The sequence below is a fragment of the Pseudorca crassidens genome, chromosome 2 (assembly GCF_039906515.1).
Source record: "Pseudorca crassidens isolate mPseCra1 chromosome 2, mPseCra1.hap1, whole genome shotgun sequence".
NCBI classification, from domain to species: Eukaryota; Metazoa; Chordata; class Mammalia; order Artiodactyla; family Delphinidae; genus Pseudorca; species Pseudorca crassidens.
The window spans coordinates 109,228,275-109,252,919 of NC_090297.1; the positions used below are offsets into that span (position 1 = coordinate 109,228,275).

Here is a 24,645-nt window from a genome sequence, read left to right on the forward strand (position 1 = left end):
TCTTAGAGGTCAGGGAGGAGCTGAAAACTAGAGCACAGGAGGAGGGATTAACCTTAGGGGTTAATCTTGTCTATTTGAAAAGGAGAAAGGCAGGAAAGAATCAGTGTGGGTTATATATTATGGCATTTAGTCATTACAAAACTCTACAGGGATGGATATTGTTTTCCCCAATTTTCAAGTTATCCGGCAAAGTTAGATAACTTGCTCAAAGTCAAAAAGGAGAACCTAGGTCTTCTGACCCCTGGGTTGCTTTGAACCCAAACTGTGATGCTCATTTGTCTGCAGTGTTTTATAAGCTTAAGTTCCCCATAGGAAGTCCCCTGAAAATGACTAACATTTAGTTATTCCCTTGTTTTATGACTTGATAAGCTAGAATGGAAAGAGCTTTTACTGGCACAAATGTGCGGTGTCATTTGGTAGAGATCTAGCAGAAGAGGCTGCCCTTAATTAATGTTTGACCAACTCAGTACCAAAGGTCTGCCTTTTCTTCCTGAGCAAGACTTTGCTAGAATAAAGAACCTTGCTTCTGCCTCTGTGTATGGCTGAGAAACACCAATATGCGTATTTTATATAATTATCTCCTTTGTTCCTCCTAACAGTCCTGCCACTTGGATATAATTGGGTCTGTCTTACAAATGAGAAAACTGAAGCTCAAAGAGGTCAAGTAACTTGCCCAGGGCTACAGAGGAGGTGGTGAAGTAAGTGTTGAACCCAAGTCTTTGTGACTCCAAAGCTCTTGCTCTTTCAACAAAGCATTATTTTGTGTAGCTTGAGGGTAGGGAGGGACCTGCTGGTTGGAAGATGAATTATGTGGCTTTATAATATTCCCTGGCATATAACCTGTCTACCAGGATTTTGTCTTTCTCCTTCCAACTTCCTAAACTTAAACTGAGAAAAAGTTGCATGACTAATAATAGTCAATATTTATATAGTGCCAAGCATTGTTCTAGGTGTTTTAGACATAGTAACTTAATCCTAGAGCAATGCTTTGAGGTAGGTTCTGTTATTGTCTCCATTTTACATAGGAGAAAACAGAGGGACAAAGAGGCTGAGTAACTTGTTCAAGGTTACATAGCCTGTAAGTAGCAAAGCCAGAATTTGAACCCAGAAGATCTGGCTCCTGAGTGTGGACTCTTAAACAATTATGATATTGCCCTGCAGGCTGGGACTGTTGGTCTCTAATGACGAGAATAACTGGACTTGATTCTCAAATCTGTTTTTCTGACTTCTTCCCTGTCTACTCAATAGTTATTTGACTAAAGGCATAGACTTCGGAATCAGACCTAGGTATGAATCACAGCTCTACCACTTAAAAACTTTTGTGACCTTGGACAAATTGCTTAACTTCTCTGCAGCTCAGTTTCTTCATCTGTAATGTGGGGACAATAAGAATACTCAACTCAAAGTGTTGCTGTGAGGATTAAATGAGATAAAGCATATTAAGAGCTCAGCAGATGCCTGGCCAATAGAAAATGGGCAATAGGTGGTACCTATTCCTATCGATATGTCATAAAGTTGACAGTAACAGGCAGGATTTGAGCACAGGTCTGCTTGACTCCAGAGCCCTAACGTTAAGTACTGTACCAGGTACCTCCCAAGCATTCTCATCACAGGGCTCACAAGCCCCTCTCCCAGGCTTCTGGGATGTTGTCAGTGGACCTCTCAATCTTCTGTCCACTCAAGCAGCTCCTCTGACCCCTCCCTCTTCCTGTTCCCACTGTGATGAGTGGTCAGTGCTGAGAAGGCAGAACCAGGCCTAGACTGAGAGTTGGAGGCCAGTGAAGGAGGGATAAGAAGGCAAAACCTGGTCCATGAAGTGTAAGTGGAGGCCACAGGAGCAGCCAAGGTCACACACCTGACCCACAGTGTTGCTGACAGATCCCAGCAGGGAATGTGCAAAGTCTATGGGCTAATGCCAGATCAAATTCAGGATTTGGTTTAGACAAATCCTCGTATATAATGATTCACTGCAGTTGGGCTTCTTTTGGAAGTCTGCCACCCCAGCCCCCAGCCCAAGGGGTCAAGCTTGCATAGATTTTGAAGGTGCAACTAATACTTCTATTTTCCACCCATTTTAATGGGTCATCGAGTCCTGTTACATTTTTAAAATACTTTGTTTTGTGTTCTGGTCCCTGGATCTGTGACCTGAGAATGCCTGGTGGGAGTGGTGCTGCCTAGGAGACTGCAGTCGTGTAGAAGGTTCTAGATTTTTCAGGGTGGTCTGAGAAAACATAGATAGGGAGAATCTCTGTTAAGGAAGGAAGTCAGTATTGTTAGCATGCAAAGTGTGAGTGTGCCTCAGTCCTAAAGTTGGAGCAGGGCGGTAAATAAGAGCATAAACAAAGAGGTCAGACATGGGGGAGACAGGAGAGTGAAGGGCCCAGAGGGTCAGGGTAAATGGTGGGGGTCTAAGGGTAGAAGGGGTGTGAGGATGCTGGAAGCTTGCCACATGGGGCTGTTTGCATTGCATGGGGTGAGCCTGGCTGCCCAATGTGGGCTTCTCAAGTGGATCCTCCAAAGTGCTGGTTGTAGCAGAGGAAAGTGAACACCTGCCTTGTGTGTGTGTGTGTTGTGGGGAGGTATCCAAAAGGTGCAGCCAAAAGGAACACCCTGTAGGAGGGAATTTTCTTAGAAGTCCTGTGTTTTATGCTGAAGATCTGTTTTAGTATAAAATTGTTTTAAATGACACCATTAAGTAAAGTGGGTGCTCCAGAAAAGTGCTCCCTACTGAGGCTATAACTTGAGTAAACTCTGTCGTTGACTCTCACCCAAAACCCCCTGGCCACAGTGTGAAGAAGCACAGGCTTAGGGAATCCTTAGCAGATCCTAATTATCTGCTGTTTATCGTATATATTCGGTGTGAAGAGTGGCCTTTGAAGAATAAATTCTTCTTCAATTCCAGTACCCATCCTCACTTTCGATATCATTCTGTCTGTTTGCATCCACCTCATCCTTACATTCTTGCCTCGAGTACTCTAGTCTGAACCTTAACTTATCTTACTCAGATTATTACAATATGCACATAAAACCTTAAGAGAATAATGTGAAGCTTTGATTATTAAAACAATACATGTTTACTAAAGACAGGAAAGTTCTTTAAAATATTTTTTAAAACAATGAATTATTTTTTAAAGTATAATTTTATTAATTTTTTGTATCTCTACATGGACTCAAATTCTAATGATACAAAAGGACACATAAATATTCTCCTTCCCAATTCTTGTTCCTGCAGCCATCCTGTTCTTTCTGGGAATCATCCAGTTTCATCAGTTTCTTGTATATTCTTTTTGGATATGTTTTTTGCATATTTAAGTAATTATGTGCTTACATTCTCCCCTGTCATTTCTTCACAAATGGTCGTTTAATAGACACATAGACAGACAGATGCATACTCTTCTGTACTTTATTACTCTAATACTGTGTCTTGGAGACCATTCCAAATCAGCACATTGAGATCTCCCTAAGTGTTTTCACAGCAGTCCAGTGAGCAGTAGACTTGATTGGTAGGTCTCTAGTCTCTCCCACATCTGTTACTTGTGTCGCATTAATTGTGCTGAAATACCACTCCCTTGCTCAACATCTTGATGAATCCTACCAGCGGCCCCCACCCCCCATTAGCCGTGAGGAGGTCCGTGTCCATCCTCCATCTGACAGCACTCCCATCCCAGGTCACAGCCCTGCCAGGCTTCTCACTGCTCCTTCTTGCCTTTCCACGTTTTCTATGTGTTCCTTTCTGTTCTTCCCAGCCTTCCCTGCCCAAAGTGGATCTTCCTTTCAGTCCTTTGTGGCCAAGATGCTTCCTCCATGAAAGCCCCAACCCTCAGAGCTAACACCACTGATGCTATTTCTTTACCTCACACGCTGTCATGTATTGTTGCTGTGATATGTACAGCTCTTGTTCCACCAGACTGTAAACTCTTTGCAGGCCAGTGACCACATTTTCTGTGTCGTTTGCTACTCCTGTAGTGCTTTAAATCACGTCGTTGAAAGGAAATTTTAACATTTGTAAAATTTGTGAGAATGCCAAGAAACCTGGCTCTGTGCGCTGACTCACCCAGGATTGGGTAGGACAGAGCAGAGTCCTCCCTGCTGAGACCAAAGCTGAATCATCTCCCTCCTCCTTCTAGAAGAACAGGCTTGAGGCTAAGTGCTATTAATGCTCATTAGAGCCTTGATGGATATGCCCAGAAGAGCTTGAAAGGGACAGGCTGAACCTTTGCAGGAAGAACCCGAAATGCAGGGGCTGCTCATTAACGTGACAAATAGGATTTTTACATTGAGCAGTACAAGTTCTGTGTCTGGAGAGCTAATTGAAATTATTTTTCCACCTTTGGTCAATCTTATTGAAAGGATGATGTATAAATGTTAAGGAAAACTTTAATAATACAACCATTTTTACTTTTACATAACTCTTCCAGACTTTACCCTAAAAATATATAGGATAGGGACTTCCCTGGTGGCGCAGTGGTTAAGAATTGCCTGCCAATGCAGGGGATACGGGTTCGCTCCCTGATCCAGGAAGATCCCACACACCACGGAGCAACTAAGCCCGTGCGCCACAGCTACCGAGCCTGCACTCTAGAGCCCTTGAGCCACAACTACTGAGTCCGCACGCCTAGAGCCCGTGCTCTGCAGCAAGAGAAGCCATCGCAATGAGAAGCCTGCGCACCACAACAAAGAGTAGCTCCGGCTCACCGCAACTAGAGAAAGCCCGCGCGCAGCAACGAAGACCCAACGCAGCCAAAAATAAAATAAATTAATAAATTAATTTAAAAATATATATATAGGGTAGCTACAGTTGGAGTGAACATGCCATTTTGCAGGTAAATGGGACTCATGGTGGGAAACAAGGTGAATTCGTGTTCCATGGAGGCAGCTTTCTCACCCAGACCTTATGGCCCCATCATCTTGATTTTCTCCCTCTCTTGGTTTTGGCAGGACTTGGCAGTGGTCAATATTTTTCCTTCCTCCTCTGTTCTCAGAGCTTCTTAGAAAGACAAATAAGAATCCCCACCCTGCTTTATCTTTTGTAGCTGGAATGTGACTGGAATGTGAAAGCTAGAAAAAAAGTGGGTAGAACATTCACAAGAACACATTTTCTGCTGATTACCTCCTTTTAAACAAGAGGCTCATCTCTGTCTCCCAAAAGAGTAGAGATAACTCAGACCTTAGATTTGTAGAGTTTTTAATCCAGTGACCTCACCCACCACACTTCTCATATCATTTACTATTTCCCAGTTATCATTCACTTATCACCTCCTACCTTTCCTGTGCCACCTACATGCACTTCCTTACGTGAATACACTCCATTCTAGCCTGCTGGACTGTGAAAGGCCTCCCAGGTGTTCTTTGTCTGGATATTACTTTGTGCTATCATTACCATGTCCAGAGATGCACCAGGGAAGAGCGGTTAAAACCTTAGATGGTCTAGGTTCAAATTCTGCCCCCACCACTTATCAGCTTGGTACCCTGGTCAAACCACCTGTAAAGTAATAGCACCTACCTCATAAGCTGGGAGGAGCAATGAGTTAATATTTGTAAAGCACTAGAACAGAACCTGGATTGTAGTAAGAACACTATTATCCAAATTTCTTCTACTCTTTGAAGACCAGATAAGATCCTACCTCTTATACAAAACCTTCTCTGACTAGTCTTGCCCAGCCCACAATGATTTCTTACTTTTTTGAATGTTATAACATGCAAATAGCATCTTGACACAGCTGCAGAATGGAAGGAAAGAAAGAAAGAAGAGAAATAAAGAAAGAAAGGAAAGAAAGAAAAAAGAAAGAGAAAGAAAGAAAGAAAAAGACAATATCTGAGTTCAGATCTTGACATTGTCACTGTGGGACTTTGAGGGAGTTACTTGAGTCTTAGTTTTGTCATCTGTAACATGGATATCATAATACCATAAGAGGGTTACTGTGAGGGCTAAATAAGATAATGTTTAAGAAGTAACTCATACAGGTCTTGACTCATGGTAGACCCTCAATAAATACACATGCGCTTTTTTTTTTTTTTTTTTTGCGGTACGCGGGCCTCTCACTGTTGTGGCCTCTCCCGTTGCGGAGCACAGGCTCCGGACGCGCAGGCTCAGCAGCCATGGCTCACGGGCCCAGGCGCTCCGCGGCATGTGGGATTTTCCCGGACCGGGGCACGAACCCGTGTACCCTGCATCGGCAGGCGGACTCTCAACCACTGCACCACCAGGGAAGCCCCTCACATGCACTTAAAAAAAATACTATTTAGAATTTTGTTTCCCAGGTTGCAAAAGTAGAATTATTATAGAAAATTTAGGTAATGTAGCAGTGTGTAGAGAAGAAAATTAAAATAAGCTCATAAACTTCTTTTGGAAGACAACAATTTCCCAGGCCAGTAACTCCTACCTTGGAAACTAAAACACACGTGGGTATATTTCCTTTGGTCATTGTCTGTGTGTGTATGCAGACACATATTTTAAAAAGGGAAGAATCCCATTATATACCAATTTTGCTGTCTGCTTTACTTTACATAGACAATTCCCCATCTTATTTAATATTCTTCAGTCATGGTTTTCATGAGTCATATAGTATCCCATGTGCATCTACACTTAACTTATTTAACCATAACCGTATCGTTGGACATGGAGGTTTTATTTGGGTTTTAACGATTCTAAAGAATGATGCGTTAAACATCTTTGCATATGAATCTTTGTCACTATCTTTGATTACTTTGTTACGAGAAATGCTTAGGGATAGAAATATTGGATCCAAGAAAACACATCAGAGGATCCTGGTACCTACTGCCAACTTTTGCCTCCTCCGGAGGTTGTATAAATTACATTCTTACCAACAGTGACCAAGGGTGCCCATCACATCTCACCTTTGCCAATCCTCTGTTGTGTTGTTATTTAACTTTTTGTCTGTTTTATCTATTCACTTGCAACCCGATCATAATCTCTCCGAGCAGGCCCTGTTCTGCTTCTTTATATCTGCCACGGAACTTTACTTGGTGTCATTCATATAGTCCCCCTTGTAAATATTTGCCAAATGACTGAACTTCTATTCACAACTATTCCTCTGTGGTTAAGAGCCAGAGAAGTTACCTGAACAATCACTTTCAAATTGGTCGAATTGAGAGAGAGGTTTATATACTTGCCCTTGGTCTCCCACTGAGATGAGTTGGATAGAAAAGTATTAAATCACAAGTAACTGGCTCATGGTCGGGTCCAAGAGAGAAAATGAGGTGTTTTTCAAGGTCAGCTCTGCAGCATGTTTGAAACTGGCTTTCTGTACTGTTAGTTGTTCTTCCTTCACAGCTGGGTGTGGGGAGGGGCAGAATCTGCTTTTACAACTCAGCCGTGTAGCAGAATGAGTGGAATTTTCCAGATGGTTCCTCTTGATGACTGTTGGCATAATTGCAGCTTTGCCCCTGGGAGCCATTAGGCTGTGGCTCCGAAAGCCTGAACGGCTGTTTCAGCAGGTCAGATTGTGGGAGCCCTGTGTTTTCGTTGGCATGGAAAGCCGTGTAGGATTTCAAACCATAAATAGCCTTTTAGTTTTCCTTGTACTAGCTCCCTACTAAGTGCTTCAAGCAGTGAGGCTAAGGTGAGAAAAAGTATGTTATTGTCCACTTTCCCTCTCCTCTCCTCCCAGCCCCACCACACACACATCTCAAATACAGTGACTCAGATGATTCCCTGGCCAGAGCATCTGAGGCCATGTTCTGGGGATAATACGTTGCTTTAGAAATTTTTAGACTCTACAAATCCACTGTGAAGATGAATGATACTTCCTCTCTCCTAGCCACAGAGCCCTCTCTCCTGGAATAGTTCTCTTTCTGTTTTCAGGTAAAGAGGCTTAGCGTGTGAAAGCTTGCTATGTATTTCGGGACATCTGAGCCTATAATATCCCTGTGTTACACTTTCACCTCCCCATTTGCAAACTGAACACCAATTTTATAACACCCAGTAAACACAGTTGCCCCAGGATGCAGGTGGTGTAAACTAAAAGGGTAAATTTGGACTGATACAAGTTTGCCTTACTGGGATGGGCCAGTTTGCTTCTCTATTCCCTGTAGCTGTCAGAGGTTATCTTTTAGAGTCTCGTTTCCTTAGAGCAATAATCTCTTTAACCTACAGGTTGGAAGAGTTCTCTTATTTTTTTAAATTAATTTTTATTGGAGTATAGTCACTTTACAATGTTGTGTTAGTTTCTGCTGTACAGCAAAGTAAATCAGCTATATGTATACATATATCCCCTTTTTTGGATTTCCTGCCCATTTAGGTCACCACAGAGCACTGAGTAGAGTTCCCTGTGCTATATAGTAGGTTCTCATTAGTCATCTATTTTATACATAATAGTGTATATATGTCATTCTCAATCTCCCAATTCGTCCCACTCCCCCTTCCCCCCTTGGTATCCATATGTTTGTTCTCTATGTCTGTGTCTCTATTTTTGCTTTGCAAATAAGTTCATCTGTATCATTTTTCTAGATTCCACATATTAGCAATATTATACAATATTTTTCTCTTTCTGACTTACTTCATTCTGTACGACAGTCTCTAGGACCACTGGAAGATTTCTCTTAGAATTAAGAATTGTCACTGTGGCAGATATGGTGGACCAGCATGCCAACTCCTAGTGTGTAGAAGTTGGAAAATGTAAAACTTTATTTGCCAGACTCCCTTGCACATCACATCAGGTTTTGATGTGATTGAGTTTCTGGTAATGAGATGCACTTCTTTGATACTTGGATGTGGGAGCCAAGTCATGTGTGGAAAGAGGCAGGGTAATGGGTACCCATATTTGGTAGTGTGGACTGTGCCATGGGTTGTGTGGTTCTGGAGCTGCTAGCTTTAGCAACGGCTTCCCCGTTCAGCAGGCAGCTTCCTGAGCCAGCAGTTCCCTTGGGGGCCCAGTTCTATAGCACGGATTTGGGAATCACTCCTCGAGTCAGTTCTTTAGCTGGCCAACTCCGCTCCTCCATTTAATATCTTGTAGTAAATCCTTCTCTTTGTAAACTTTCTGACTGATATAACTCTATAGCAGCAAAGCTATCTGTTAACTATAGCTAACAAGATAAGTTGTCTTACCTTGTTCATTTGTTGGCTGAGACAAAATAAAATGGTTGGAATTTTATCTTTGGCCTTGATTTTATTACAGATATCCTTTCCCCAAAGATAGTTTTGGACTATCCTGTTCCCTTTTGCATGCTTTTCCTTGTGATGGTGGATGACCTTATATTGAACTTTCCCCCAGAGTTATATTGATGTTTCCATCTTCATTGACCTATTTAATTGGGACAATTTCATGTGCCAATTAATACCTCATCTCTCCATAAAAAATATAGAATACTGTATTATTAATAAGCATAGCTATTTAATAATAGCTATGGAATGCATATCTGCTGAAGCTTGTAACAGACACAGAAAGGGCTGGGAGAAACATTCTGCTATTTATCAAGACATAAGTACTGGCATTTCATTTTCAACAAAAAAGCACCACCCCATTATATTATAAATCATGGCTAGCCTATTTCCTGACGTCTTAGTACAATCATGGCATCTCATGACAGCTCTAAAAACGTTAATGTTATATTGTTAGAGGCATCACACTAGACTGATTTTGATTAGTTGTCTTATGGAACTATTCTTACCCTAGTTTGCTGAAACTTTGCTATGAAAAATGGACTCAGACATCTCAGGCATACAAAGTGCTGGTTGGAAAGGCACTGATTTAACTGGGCAGGACTATGCTCAGGAATTATAAAGGTGGAATATACCCTGAAGTGCCTTCTTTTAATCCTTGGAGTTGTTGTCCTTCAGCTAGGAACAGCTACAGGGCAGATCAATTTGAGAAGTTAGACTCCAAGCCTGAGTGGAGAGTGCTTTCCCATTTTGCAGGTTCTGTGGAAAGAGCTCTGCCTTGCGCTAGATGCTTAAGGGCATGTGGGCTCTTTGTGAATGAAGCAGGGAACAAACATTTCTGAAGAAGAACAAACATTCTGTCTCAAATTCAGAACTAAAAAAGGAATTTGTTTATTGAGGGCAAGGGGATGCAAGCAATATAAAAATCAAAAGCTTATCTGGCTTTAATTGACTTTTCTTTCTCTGCTTCTCAAGGTGGAGCTGGATTTTATTTGTACATTTTCTAAGGGTCCCAGTCTGCTCAGGAAATCCTTATACAGGGGTAGCTGTGGGGCAGATTCCTTAAGTGACCCTTTATGAGAATTCTTATCAGGGTGGGAGTAATTGCTCAGTGCTGCCTACTTCTTTCCCTTCTGCTTCATGTGTACTACAAAATAGTCATTGCACGCGATGGTGAGCCCAGCGATTAGTGAAAAGAAGCTCTGGAAGCCCACTTTGCCGTCTCGGCACTGGTCCAGGTCCTTCATTATTTTGTCCACAGCCAGAGGGTCTTTTTGATTCTGAAAAAAAAAGACAGAGGCAAGAAATACGAGTCAATGGTTGCAATGATGAGCTTCTTTGATTTGTACTGCTGACAGCTATATATATAATCTCCTAATTACTTGAATTCTTGCTTTAGGTCATAGTGATCTTTGGAGGTCGTCTAAATGTATTTTTCTGCTTTGAGGGAGCATTTCAGTAAATTCATATTTATTTCAAGCTAGGAAAGAGGTTTCCATGGCACTCTTTTATATAACTCCATTCTTTTTTATAACTCAGGGACTAGAAACAGCCTATTTCTAGAAAGAGGAGATTCAGTGCCAGAGAAGGGAGACTCACGACTCTGAACTCTCAGTCCACTTAGAAACCAGCATGTCCTTCTGACATGCTTTACTTACAGTCCAGCTGTTACAATTTTCAAAATCACAAAATTCTGTCTGAGAACCACCCCAAATTCCCCCATTTTTTAGTTTAAACTTATATTCTCTTGACAAGCTTTCATTCCTGAGAGCACGGTCAAGTCCTTAAAGAAGGAAACTCCTATGAAAGACCTCATGCGATTATTTAGGGAGTAACTTTCAGATCATTGTTCTATGGATTTTAAAGAGGTGTTAATGATTCCCTGGGGTGTGTTAGGTTTAAAGAGTTCAGGCAGATGGTCCTCATTTCTTGGCACAGCTGAGGCCAGTCTAGGGTGGCTTCATAACATATTAGCCAGGTGACCTAGAGTAAGTCACACAGCTTGGTGGGCCTTCGTGTAACAACTAAGAATTGAGGTTGGACTAGAGTGTTTCTAAGATTGCTTCTGTTCTTAATAAGTTGGTCAATCTATGCCATCCTATACTCTTTGCTGGATGTACTCTTTGTTTTACACTGGATGTACTTCAAAAGCAGTATGTGTGATGGAGTTATAAAACTCCCCATGATTCTCAATGCCTAGCATGAATACATGGAACTAAGATGAGCAGGTAAGATCCCCTTTGTTTTTTCTTTTACTCTGTTTTCAAGGTGATTGGCTTGATCATTCCTTTTCGTAGTGATGATGCTTAGAAGTGGGAAAGTGTGGTTTCTCCTGTAGGGTCCATGCCATCAACCAGAGGGAAATATGGCCCTTTACAGGTGTTAAAGGACTCAGGTAAAATATTTATGAATTTCATTGATTGTATAAATGAGTGAGGGAACTGATACTCAGTGTCTCAAGTGTGCTGGATGTTTATAAACTGCACTCAGAAATCCCTTAAGGTAAAGCAGCATCTCCTACACGCCCTAAGCAATCAACTATAACCTGTCTATGCAGCTACATCTGCTTTTGGTGGGTTTCAGTTAATTCTGGCCTTAACCCCAGCTTCCTGGCCGTGGTCAGGAGTGAAATTTGGATGACGTAAGCGGTCAACTTTAGAAACAAAACGATCTGTGAATGCAGCGAGTGTGGGTGTGCTTGGAATTATGACCCCATGCTTAGAATAAATTATACTGCCATGTTCAGTACTTGGTACTGAACACTTTATGTTTACCAAGCCACAAAGCCTTTAGGGAGGAAGGATCTTCGTCTCATGTGATATCATCCTGGCTTCTAACTTATGCGACAACACAATTAATGAGTGTTCAGAAGTAGACCGAGAACGCCTTTGTTTGTGTGATGGGCAGGTTTACAATGAGCACATTTTGTCCTTGAATTTTATGCTTGCCTGGAAGGGTCACAGAAAGTGAAAGTGGTCTTGGAGATAATCATGTCCAGCCTCTCATTTTCCAGAGGCAGGAACTGAGGTACAGAAAGCTGAAGCAACCTTCCCAGTTAGGGTCCTGGTCTGGGGCTCTATCACAGAACTGTACAAAAGCAGAACAGCTGTATCCTCTAACCCATTCTGGGATAGAATTGTGGTAACTGCAGCTCTGAGATACTCGTTAAGCTATTTATATCTGTTTATCTGACTGGTATTGATAACATGTAAATCATCATGTACTACAAAACCCTATGTTTAATGAGTCAGGAGTCAGGGGCTTGATTAATGCTGTTTACCAGGAGATGACAAGAGGCAGAACCCTGTCTTTTACCATCTCCTCCCTTCACCCTTTAGAGGCTAATGCACACCGAACACAGTACTGATCCCTTCAAATGACTCTGGCTGTGGCAGGGAGAGAAGGGCCTGCATTTCAATCTAATATTTTGTTAGGCAATGTTTCACCTTCAGTGAAACGCAACAGCCGTCTCTTGAGGGCCTATGATGTAAAAGGGCAACTGTGCCTTGTTGCCTAATGTCCTGAGTGATGTATCTGAGCTCATGGCAGATCCTCTTCTGGTCTTCACGGACCCCTCGATCTGTCAAAGGTGAGGCATAAACTCAAACTGTGCTCCTGTCTCATTGCATTTTCAATGTGAAAAGAAGTTATTTCTGGAGTGCCGCTTGGCACTCATTCAGCAGATACTTGACACCATTGCTTTAGAGCAGTGTTGGAAAAAAATTTTAAAGCCTTTATCTAAAGGGATTTAATTCAAGAAGGGAGATTCAAGTTGCTCAAAGTGGATGTGACCAGGATGTGGTACCTCCAGTGCCAGGTTTATGGACCCGAGGGCAACAAGGCAACCTGGTTGATTACTCTGGTGAAAGGCCTTCTTTCCTGCAACTCTGTCTCAATGGACACAGATGACTCCAGATGGATTCCTTCTAACACCTTGCATTATGGTGATTTGTGTGTAGTCTCATTTCACTTCCAAACTGTAAGCTCCTTGAGGGCAGGGGCTGTGTCTTCTTTACCTTCTGTTTCCTCCCCTAGTATCTTACAAACAGTAGGCATTCAATAATGTTTAATAAGTAAATGAATGAAAACACCTTTCTAGTAGTGACTTCCACAGGGAAGGGCTAGAAAGAGGAAGGGAAAGGAACTAGGGCCCAGAAGCATTGATTTTTACATCTGGTTCTGGTTCTTTCTGAGCCTTTCAACACTTACTTCCAAAAATCCAGGGAACTCCTTTTCCATGAGTACTCTCAGGTCTTCCTTTGTTAAGTAGCCTTTATCCCCAGCAAACTTGTGAAATGTGAACATCATGGTTTCCATGGCGTGTTCCATTTGGGAGGGCATTTTGGTGAGGTCTGTTGGAACCTATTAAAGGCTGTAAAGAAACAACTTACATTAACCTTTTTTTTTTTTTTTTTTTTTTGCTGTACGCGGGCCTCTCACTGTTGTGGCCTCTCCCGCTGCGGAGCAGAGGCTCCGGACGCGCAGGCTCAGCGGCCATGGCTCACGGGCCCAGCCGCTCCGCGGCATGTGGGATCTTCCTGGACCGGGGCACGAACCCGTGTCCCCTGCATCGGCAGGCGGACTCTCAACCACTGCGCCACCAGGGAAGCCCACCATGTATTCTTTACTAAAGTTCTGAACTTGTTATTGATTGTAACAAAGACATTTGCATCTTTGGTAGTAACATGCAGTTGCCCTACCCAAATAAAAGCTATCCAAAGCCCATTATCTACTTCCTTGAGAAGGAACAAGTAATAGTATATCCTAATTCCTTTGGGGATCTGATATACTTTTGGCAGCACTAGACAAAAGAGCTACTCTCACAGTCTGGGGTGCAGTGGGAAAGGAAGAGCTTTTCATTGTGAATAGTTTAAAACAAAGTTAAGGGACGTCCCTGGTGGTGCAGTGGTTAAGAATCCGCCTACCAATGCAGGGGACGTGGGTTCGAACCCTGGTCTGGGAAGATCCCACGTGCCGTGGAGCAACTAAGCCTGTTTGCCACAACTACTGAGACTGCGTGCCACAAGTACTGAAGCCCACACACCTAGAGCCTGTGCTCCGCAACAAGAGAAGCCACCGCAGCGGGAAGCCCATGCACCGCAACGAAGAGTAGCCCCGCTCACTGCAACTAGAGAAAGCCCACCCGCAGCAACGAAGACCCAACACAGCCAATAAATAAATAAATTAATTAATTTAATTTAAAAAAAAAAGAAAGAAAGGAAAGGATGTGTCAGATCATTATATTCAGGTATAATAATCTAGGGGCATATGTCTCATCAAGACCCAATGCCTGGTACTTAATAGGAGCCCAATGAATTTTGCTTAACTGGAGAGCATGCTTCAGCCAGAATGGAGTAGCTTTGGCTAACACCACCTAAAATCACTACTGGATAGGAAACAGGTGAATTTGAATTGAGACTGTAATATACCACTCAAAAAAAAAAAAAAAAAACACAAAAAAACCCATCAAGAATAAGTTTAGAGCAGAGATTGAAGGAGAGGCTGGCAACTTCCCCTGAAGAGTCTCAATAGGAACCGGAGACATGCTTTCAGTCTGGTTCCTTCCGCTGACACATGCATACTCAACACAGATCCGTAAATGCTGTCTGCTACAGAGAAGGTGGAGTTGGTAAACATGAGGATTGAAAAATTACACTTTAAGAGTCAAAAGTTCTACCCCTTAATCCCCAGAAAAGTACAGAAATCAGCATGCCAAAGAATGCTATACTCTGGAGAATGCTATAAACCAGAATCTGGCATGATTCATCTGGAAAGCAGTTCTCTTGGAGAGAGCAGCCAATTCAAGGTCCACTGTGGGATGAATTCCAGGGGAACCACACCCTTTCCTCTCTCTCCTGACACAGCCAGGATCTGGCTTCAGATGGCAGTGGGCTTAGAGGGAGTCAGCCTTGCCTGGATTGGCTCTGGAAGTCCAGCAACATAAGAGAACTGAACTGAATGAGTCACCTATGGGAGAAGGCTGTGGCATCCCACCCCAGTTCTGAAATATCTCAGGAAAGGAGTCAGCCACCACAGAGGTTTAAAAATACCCGTGCCCAAGCTCAAGTGGCAGAGCACTTCACAACAAATGCCCAAAGATCCCAGATACTGGAACTGGCTGTGGGACACCTAGTTCACATTCTTCACAGGGCAGAGCAGAAGGAAAATGCACTGCAAAGCCAGAGAAGTAAGAAAGGGAATACAGCAGGGTAAGGACCCCTAAAATAGGAAACAGGCTAATTTAGGAACCTCTAAGAAATACAGCTTGTAAGCTGAGGAAGTCCTGGCCACCCCTGAATACCTTCTTCAAGAGAGTGAGGCCAGTCTTCCTCTAGTGAGCACTCAGGTCACTCCAAACCCACCCCGGGATTGTCTATGCTCATTATGAAGTTACAGAGCTTTCCTGCCGCACTGGATCTCCCTCTGCTGTTTACTCAGCACATGGGCTGTGGACACCGCAGTCAGCACAGACTCCCTGTTTGTTCTGCAATAAGAATGTAGATCAGGGGCTACTCAGGAGATCTAAGGTTGTGAAAGTGAAAACAGCTTTGAAAACCAGAGATGACCACCCTCTCATCAGTAACCAGGGCCCCTGAGGGCACTGACCTGGGCTACGAGCAAGTTATTCCGTTTTGAAGGTGAAGCAAGTACACTGGTTTTAAAGTGAGATGAAGGAAAAGCGGAAGATGTGATTAATACTGTTCTTTCGGCTAGTGGATGAATCATACAGCTCTTCCAGAGTGCAGCGGTTGACCTACTGAGTCAGCCTGCCCGGCCCTCCCATTTTGGGAGGGGCTTGCCCGGCCTGGGCTGACAGAAGCACTGACCATTGGTTGCTAAAGCAGCAAGCAGTTCAGGGACTTGAATTCGCCGTTTCCACCGCCCCAGAAGAGTCCCACCCCGGGACTCTATAGCTTCTGGCTCGGAAACACTTCCAATGGATAGCCTTGGGCCTGGGGTTGAGAGGCCGCAGCGTCCTCTCTGTTACCCAGACAGCCTACTCCGGCACCTGAAACACTCCATCCAATCATTTGCCCGTCTCTCTATCTTAGATTTAAGTTCCTCTACGTTAAGAACTGTGAATTATTCAGTTCTATCCACTAACAACTAAATAGTGGTTTAGTGTTTGCTAATGAGTGAATGAATCAATCAAACAATTCCCTTGGCTGGAGCTGAGGTGCAGGTGTGATTACCGGGTCTGGGCTGAAACCCTTGAGGCTGGGAGCTCTGTGGGAGGAGGTGAGGGCTGGGAAGGGCCAGGAAAGGGGCGGCCTATGAATGAACCTCAGAGTACATTCCATAGCAGAGTACATTCCATAGCGGAGGAGAAAACGGTGTGTCCTGCTAAACAGGTCTGGTCACCCAACACGACCTGCCTTTTCTTTCTCTTCTCAGTTTTACCGTTTTCTTGAGTTTTGGTTTATCCCATTTTACTGCTCTCTCACTGTGAGCTCCACAGGCTCTAACTAATTCATCATTCACTCACCTTTTATTGAATCATTTTATTCTGATGTCTGTGTATCTCCTACACAGGTCTGAAGAGTGGAAGCTCACGTGTCTTTCTTTGTGTAGTTTTCTCTTCCGAAAAGAATTCTGAGCTTTACAAATTTACAGTGGTGGGAATTCAATTTTCCATTTTTTCTGTTCCTTCACCAAGCACCTACTTTGCATGACCCTGTCACGGTGTTAGGCACACGTGGGTGTGCTCTCCACCTCTATCCTGTGATGCTTGCCTCTGGGGAGTTCACCAGCTAAGGTCATACTATTTTAAAATATGTCCTGAATTCTAGTTAACTGTGTTCGTTTCTTTCCACACTAAACTGTGGGCTCCAGTAGCAGGGTCACATAAGCTAGTACCCTGTCCTCAGAGCCTGCTCAATGAATCAGTAAGAAGGAAATTGACAATAATGTAAATTTTGATCCTTCTGGGAGTAGCAGGGAAGTAGGAGGCCTCCTTAGAAAAGTGTCTGCTCCTAAGTAATACCAAATGTTTGCTCTGGACCCATGCCCAGATCCAGGCCATAATTTCAAAAAGGAGACTTCCAAAGAGCAAGAAGTCTGATCTGCTTTGCTCTTTTGTGTCTTGTCTATACCCTACTTTTCTTACAGCCCACCCAGAAAACAATTGGCAGAATGTCGGTAAAAACAAACATCTGTTATCTAAAATGTGTTTTAGGTTTCCTTCCTTTTGCTTTGAGGAATTTAAGAAGAAAAAAATTGGGGGGGGTGGGATGGGGAATTGAACCCAGAAGGCATTCTTGATTTGATCCCTAAAAGAAATTCAGAAGAAGTGAGTGGAAGCAATGAATCTGATCCAGGCTGTCTCTCCCACCTTTCACCAAATGTAAAACTTTCCCACTAAAAAAAGTGAGCAGCAAAAGAAAAGCTCCAGATACAATTCAATAGGAGAACTCTGAAGCCGTCTCTACCCTAAAAGAGTACATCCAGTTTTCCTTGAAGAGTTGTCAGGCATCACCAGAACGGCAAACAATAGCCACTGTGACAACTGCTATTAAAACCACTGAAGGGCTAGGAAGTGCTGAAAATTGTTAAAAATAAGCAAATTCATTCTTTTTGCTTTTGATGTGAGATTCCTAAATTGTTGAGTCCCGGGAAAATGAGAAGCTTAAGAAAGATCCTAATAAAAAGATCAGTCTAGCTTTCCCAGCACTCTGAGTGCTAATCTGCACATTATAACTCTGAAAGGATTCCATTGTTTCCCTCAACTTTAAAAGACTAGACTGGATCAAGGCCATACCAAGTGGGTAGTGCTCTAAAAAATTCACATTTTTGGAGCTGTCCATGGAAAGCAAGGAGGCACTCAGTCTCAGCTCCACCTAGCGCAAGGCCTGACCTCACTGGAGTGGCTGCTGGAGAGGCTGGACAGGGGCCAGACATGGAAGGAAAAGGGGCCATCTGATGTTGTATGCAGGAAAAGCCAGGGAAGACCATCACCTAGAAGTCAGGGTGCTATGCTCAGTAGACCCTCAGGAAAATTTGAAGAACCAAAATAATCTCCAAATGGTATATCAAGGACCCAGTGAAGAAAGTAGCTTCTGGCTGTCAAGGAAGGAATACATCATTTGGAAGAGATGATTAAATAGAAACTGGAGAGGAATCTGTGGGGGCAGGGCTGATGAAGAAATTCCAAATGAGTTATATGAACTCATTCCTGCCCTAATGCCTGTCATTACCTTTTGCAATTTGCTGAAACACGCTGGAGGCAAAGATCATTGACAGAGTGTTGAGCCTGGCCTCACCTGAGGTGCAGGATATAAAAATCCACTGCTGCAGGTTGAAACTCAGGCTGCAGGGGAAAAAGCATCTGCAGCAACTGCAAACCTCTTAACGGGAAGAGCTACCTCCCAAATAAAGCCGGGGCAGCCTGCCAGCAGGCATACAGGCCGATAACCCAGCAGCAGTTCTGCCACGGCCCTACCAGTCTAACTGCTGTCTTCACCCTACCAGTCTAACTGCTGTCTTCAGTCAAGAAACCTCTCCTTCAGGTTGCAGGCCAAGTCCTGGTGTGACTCACTTCCTCTTGGAAAATGCCCTCTAAGATGGCACAGTTCCCCTTTTCCTTCAGGGAGTGTTCTGTCTGAACCATCTGCAGAGAGGATCTGGAACCATCCGGGCCACACCCACATGGGCTTACAACTGAGTCACAGGCCTCCACTAGGAGAATCCGGGAGCCCTTTGTGCTAACCACGCCCTGCAGAAAGCTCCCAGCGAAGGGGGTGGGCTTAATGTATTCCAGAGTCCGGCCCAGGGCTCGGCTGCGCCTGGCACGGGGCTTGCTTCTCTGCTTTCCCCACCATCCCGGCCCAACAAGGCAGATTCCGGGTTTCAGTTAGGTGGAGTCCGGCCGCGGCTAGAGATTGTGGTATCCAGGCCTGGGGGAAGCGCCCCTCCTCTGGCCAGGCTCAAATTGTGACCAGGTACCTACAGCTCATTGCACTGGGACAGATTAGTCTGGGTTAGAAGATGCTTCATTAAGCCTGCTCTTCCTCTATCTCTGTATAGTTCCACTTGTTTAAGACAGCAAGAAGGGATCCCTTTCAGTACAAAAATCACTTCACACAGGTTTCACATGGGCTTCCCTCCCCCTCTTACCCCCACCCCTCAGCAAAACTGCGTTATAAAGAAAACTAATAGACTTTCCTCCCTCGGTCGGCAGTAAGAACCTTCCCGTCTAGCAGACAAACAACAGGAAGCCCAACCTGAAGCATCGGGGAGAGGGGCTGAGGGGTGTCCTTTGGGTAGGGAAACCGCCAGCCCTCCCCGAGCCTGCACGGGCCGTCCATCTAGGAGGTGGCTACGAACATCTGGACAGAGGTCAGCCTGCAGCCGGAGCACACAAAGAAATACGCCGGCCAGGACAGGGGACCAGAAGCGGGGGTTCGGGTAACTGGGGAGACTAGTCGAAAAGTAGGAAAGTGGGTGTAAAAAAAGATAAACCGAAAGGTAGGAGAGAGCAGACCCCGGGTCAACCAAAACGGAGGTACAGTAGTGAAGGACAAGGGCTCCCTCCCGCCCCCCCCCCGCGAGGATCTGGGGGGTCGCGCCGGGGCGGGTCGGGGACGCTGCTCGCCAAGCCGGGGTGTGGCCCAGATACCTCCCCATCTGCAGCTGATCCTCGACCAGGCCCCCCGGCGCCCGGGACACCCGGCGAAGCCAGCCGGGCGAGCCAGAGCCGCCGATGCGGGGGTTTCCACGGGCGCGGGGTCTGGGGCTGGGGACCGCCCGGGACCGGCGGGCGGAACTCACCGTGACAGGAGGCGCGGCGGGGACGCTCGGCAGGCGGGGGTGCTCGGCTGGCGGGGGCGCTCGGCTGGCGGGGGCGCTCGGCTGGCGGGGACGCGCGACCAGTGAGCAGAGCGCCGCGGGCTGGGCGCCTTAGTAAGTGGGGGCGGGGAGCGGGGGAGGCAGGAGGAGCCTGGGCCGGTGTCAGGGCCTCCGCTCACCCCACCCCTTCTCCTCCCTCCTCTTCCTGCCCCCGCACCCAACACTCACACCCCGGGCGCAGCGCACACACCCTTCTTTCGCTGTGCGGAGGAGCCTCGCTCCAGGGCTCCACACCGCCCCCAGTGAGAACAATACTGTAAACTTCTCTTCCTACTCAAATACTCTGGAATATTTTAGGACATCCCCACCCTCGGCCATGCCCTTCCTCTCGGGTTTGGTTTTAGAGAGCGAATGAGTGTGCAAATCCAAGAATCCAGCCATTCTGCGGGTGGGGCGCGCTGGCCCAGAACCAGATTGTAAGCGCTCGTCCGTAACCTACGGGTCTAGGAATTATTTTCTAGATGATACTGCAGGGAGGGGCTCGTGGAGTCCTAATGACCGCGAGGGCGTCATACTTGGTTGATTTCAGATAAGGCCCTAGGAGGTCAGTTGGGAGGGTCTCCAAGGCCTGGGCCCCCAGTCTACGGGCAGCTCTCAGAGAAGGCGAGTTCCCTGCCGGCGCCTGCTCGCGGAGTGGAGGGGGGTGGTTGCCGTTTGGTGGCTAGTCAGCTCGAGGGCGTTACAAACCCTTTGTTGAACTGGAGATTTACCCCTCTTAGTGTGAATGGTTTCTGTCGTAGTTGATATTGTTAAAGCCTGTTTCAGGGTCTCCTTTTTTTGTCCTGAAATTGGCCTGTTTGGTCTTCAAACTCTTTAGAAGAAATTTAGAGAAAACCTAAGTGTTTCCTAGCTGACGCTATTCCCCCCGCCATTTTTTTTAAAAAATATTTATTTATTTGGTTGCACCAGGTCTTAGTTGCAGCAGGAGGGCTCCTTAGTTGTGGCACGCAAACTGTTAGTTGCGGCATGCATGTGGGATCTAGTTCCTTGATCAGGAATCCAACCTGGCCCCCTGTACTGGGAGCACGGAGACTTATCCACTGCGCCACCAGGAAAGTAGCCCCCCCCCCTTTATTTTAATTGTGGTTTAGGGTTAAATGCAAACTACTAGCAGCTGTTGTTGGAAAAGGGCCCAGTCCCAAGTCTTGGGTTTTCCTTTGTTCCCAGGGGAGGTCCTGGGAGGACTGAGTGATCCCAAAGGAATGAGCAGACTTGGGGAATCCTCCAAGTGCCTCTAAGTGACTAATCTTGGCTCTTGCCAGGAAAAAACTTGGATTTCAGCTCTCACTCTGCTGGATTCCTGCAACACTGGTGCTGAATGTTCGGGGGGAACTCCTGCAAAAAACACAGGCTTCCTAAATTCTTGCTAGGCCCTAGGTTACAGTCAAGAATGGAGAAAATTCTAGATCCCTTTAGTTCCAGGAAATATGCAACTGGGTTTAGAATGAGAATACCTGAGTTCCGTATACTATAGACTCCTTATTTGATTTCTTCATTTGATTCACAAACATTTAGGAATGCTTAATGTATGTGCTAGGGCCTGGGGATTCAGAAATCAAAGAATCAGTCCTGTCTCTCAAAGAGCTTCAAATCTTGTTGGAAGATAGATTAGCAAATGGCTAAAATCCAGTGAGCTCAGTGAATGGTAGAGGACACGAAGGGACACTGTGAGAACATTGAGGAGGGGCCTCCAAGTCCCCATGGAATGGTCGCAGAACAATTCCTGGAGGAGAAACATTTGATAGACGTTCTTAAAATAATAATAACATTTACCATGACTTTTTTTTTTTAACATCTTTATTGGGGTATAATTGCTTTACAATGGTGTGTTAGTTTCTGCTTTATAACAAAGTGAATCAGTTATACATATACATATGTTCCCATATCTCTTCCCTCTTGCGTCTCCCTCCCTCCCACCCTCCCTATCCCACCCCTCCAGGCTGTCACAAAGCACCCAGCCGATATCCCTGTGCCATGCGGCTGCTTCCCACTAGCTATCTACCTTACGTTTGTTAGTGTATATATGTCCATGACTCTCTCTCGCCCTGTCACAGCTCACCCTTCCCCCTCCCCATATCCTCAAGTCCGTTCTCCAGTAGGTCTGTGTCTTTATTCCTGTCTTACCCCTAGGTTCTTCATGACATTTTTTTCCCTTAAATTCCATATATATGTGTTAGCATACAGTATTTGTCTCTCTCTTTCTGACTTACTTCACTCTGTATGACAGACTCTAGGTCTATCCACCTCATTACAAATAGCTCAATTTCGTTTCTTTTTATGGCTGAGTAATATTCCATTGTATATATGTGCCACATCTTCTTTATCCATTCATCCGATGATGGGCACCTAGGTTGTTTCCATCTCCTGGCTATTGTAAATAGAGCTGCAATGAACATTTTGGTACATGACTCTTTTTGAATTTCGGTTTTCTCAGGGTATATGCCCAGTAGTGGGATTGCTGGGTCATATGGTAGTTCTATTTGTAGTTTTTTAAGGAACCTCCATACTGTTCTCCATAGTGGCTGAACCAATTCACATTCCCACCAGCAGTGCAAGAGTGTTCCCTTTTCTCCACACCCTCTCCAGCATTTATTGTTTGTAGATTTTTTGATGATGGCCATTCTGACTGGTGTGAGATGATATCTCATTGTAGTTTTGATTTGCATTTCTCTAATGATTAATGATGTTGAGCAGTCTTTCATGTGTTTGTTGGCAGTCTGCATATCTTCTTTGGAGAAATGTCTATTTAGGTCTTCTGCCCATTTTTGGATTGGGTTGTTTGTTTTTTTGTTATTGAGCTGCATGAGCTGCTTGTAAATTTTGGAGATTAATCCTTTGTCAGTTGCTTCATTTGCAAATATTTTCTCCCATTCTGAGGGTTGTCTTTTGGTCTTGTTTATGGTTTCCTTTGCTGCGCAAAAGCTTTGAAGTTTCATTAGGTCCCATTTGTTTATTTTTGTTTTTATTTCCATTTCTCTAGGAGGTGGGTCAGAAAGGATCTTGCTGTGATTTATGTCACAGAGTGTTCTGCCTATGTTTTCGTCTAAGAGTTTGATAGTTTCTGGCCTTACATTTAGGTCTTTAATCCATTTTGAGCTTATTTTTGTGTATGGTGTTAGGGAGTGATCTAATCTCATACTTTTACATGTAGCTGTCCAGTTTTCCCAGCACCACTTATTGAAGAGGCTGTCCTTTCTCCACTGTACATTCCTGCCACATTTATCAAAGATAAGGTGTCCATATGTGCATGGGTTTATCTCTGGGCTTTCTATCCTGTTCCATTGATCTATCTTTCTGTTTTTGTGCCAGTACCATACTATCTTGATTACTGTAGCTTTGTAGTATAGTCTGAAGTCAGGGAGCCTGACTCCTCCAGCTCCGTTTTTCGTTCTCAAGATTGCTTTGGCTATTCGGGGTCTTTTGTGTTTCCATACAAATTGCAAAATTTTTTGTTCTAGTTCTGTGAAAAATGCCAGTGGTAGTTTGATAGGGATTGCATTGAATCTATAGATTGCTTTGGGTAGTAGAGTCATTTTCACAATGTTGATTCTTCCAATCCAAGAACATGGTATATCTCTCCATCTATTTGTATCATCTTTAATTTCTTTCATCAGTGTCTTATAATTTTCTGCATACAGATCTTTTGTCTCCTTAGGTAGGTTTATTCCTAGATATTTTATTCTTTTTGTTGCAATGGTAAATGGGAGTGTTTTCTTGATTTCACTTTCAGATTTTTCATCATTAGTGTATAGGAATGCCAGAGATTTCTGTGCATTAATTTTGTATCCTGCTACTTTACCAAATTCATTGATTAGCTCTAGTAGTTTTCTGGTAGCATCTTTAGGATTCTCTATGTATAGTATCATGTCATCTGCAAACAGTGACAGCTTTACTTTTTCTTTTCTGATTTGGATTCCTTTTATTTCCTTTTCTTCTCTGATTGCTGTGGCTAAAACTTCCAAAACTATGTTGAATAAGAGTGGTGAGAGTGGGCAACCTTGTCTTGTTCCTGATCTTAGTGGATATGGTTTCAGTTTTTCACCATTGAGGATGATGTTGGTTGTGGGTTTGTCATGTATGGCCTTTATTATGTTGAGGAAAGTTCCCTCTATGCCTACTTTCTGCAGGGTTTTTATCATAAATGAATTTGAATTTTGTCAAAAGCTTTCTCTGCATCTATTGAGATGATCATATGGTTTTTCTCCTTCAATTTGTTAATATGGTTTATCACATTGATAGATTTGCGTATATTGAAGAATCCTTGCATTCCTGGAATAAACCCCACTTGATCATGGTGTATGATCCTTTTAATGTGCTGTTGGATTCTGTTTGCTAGTATTTTGTTGAGGATTTTTGCATCTATGTTCATCAGTGATATTGGCCTGTAGTTTTCTTTCTTTGTGACATCCTTGTCTGGTTTTGGTATCAAGGTGATGGTGGCCTCGTAGAAGGAGTTTGGGAGTGTTCCTCCCTCTGCTATATTTTGGAAGAGTTTGAGAAGGATAGGTGTTAGCTCTTCTCTAAATGTTTGATAGAATTTGCCTGGTCCTGGGCTTTTGTTTGTTGGAAGATTTTTAATCACAGTTTCAATTTCAGTGCTTGTGATTGGTCTGTTCATATTTTCTATTTCTTCCTGATTCAGTCTTGGCAGGTTGTGCATTTCTAAGAATTTGTCC

The 24,645-nt window shown here is 44.1% G+C and overlaps 1 protein-coding gene and 1 long non-coding RNA gene across 7 annotated transcripts in view; one reads left to right on the forward strand and one right to left on the reverse strand.

Annotated features, from left to right (window-relative positions):
- The window catches only part of LOC137219357 (uncharacterized), a 126,677-nt gene that overhangs the window by 53,218 nt on the left and 48,814 nt on the right, over positions 1–24,645 (forward strand). The window lies entirely within an intron of this gene.
- On the reverse strand, positions 9,992–20,063 carry S100A10 (S100 calcium binding protein A10). Of its 2 annotated transcripts, none has more exons than XM_067727812.1 (3): positions 19,892–20,063; positions 13,334–13,496; positions 9,992–10,404 (listed from the first exon to the last, which is right to left on the reverse strand). In XM_067727812.1, the coding sequence occupies exons 2-3, from the start codon at positions 13,463–13,465 to the stop codon at positions 10,243–10,245; spliced, it is 294 nt and encodes a 97-aa protein (XP_067583913.1). In that variant the 5' UTR covers positions 13,466–13,496; positions 19,892–20,063; the 3' UTR covers positions 9,992–10,242. The 2 variants fall into 2 exon arrangements, with proteins under 2 accessions (XP_067583913.1, XP_067583912.1); XM_067727811.1 differs by having other exon boundaries at positions 13,334–13,486; positions 19,892–19,991.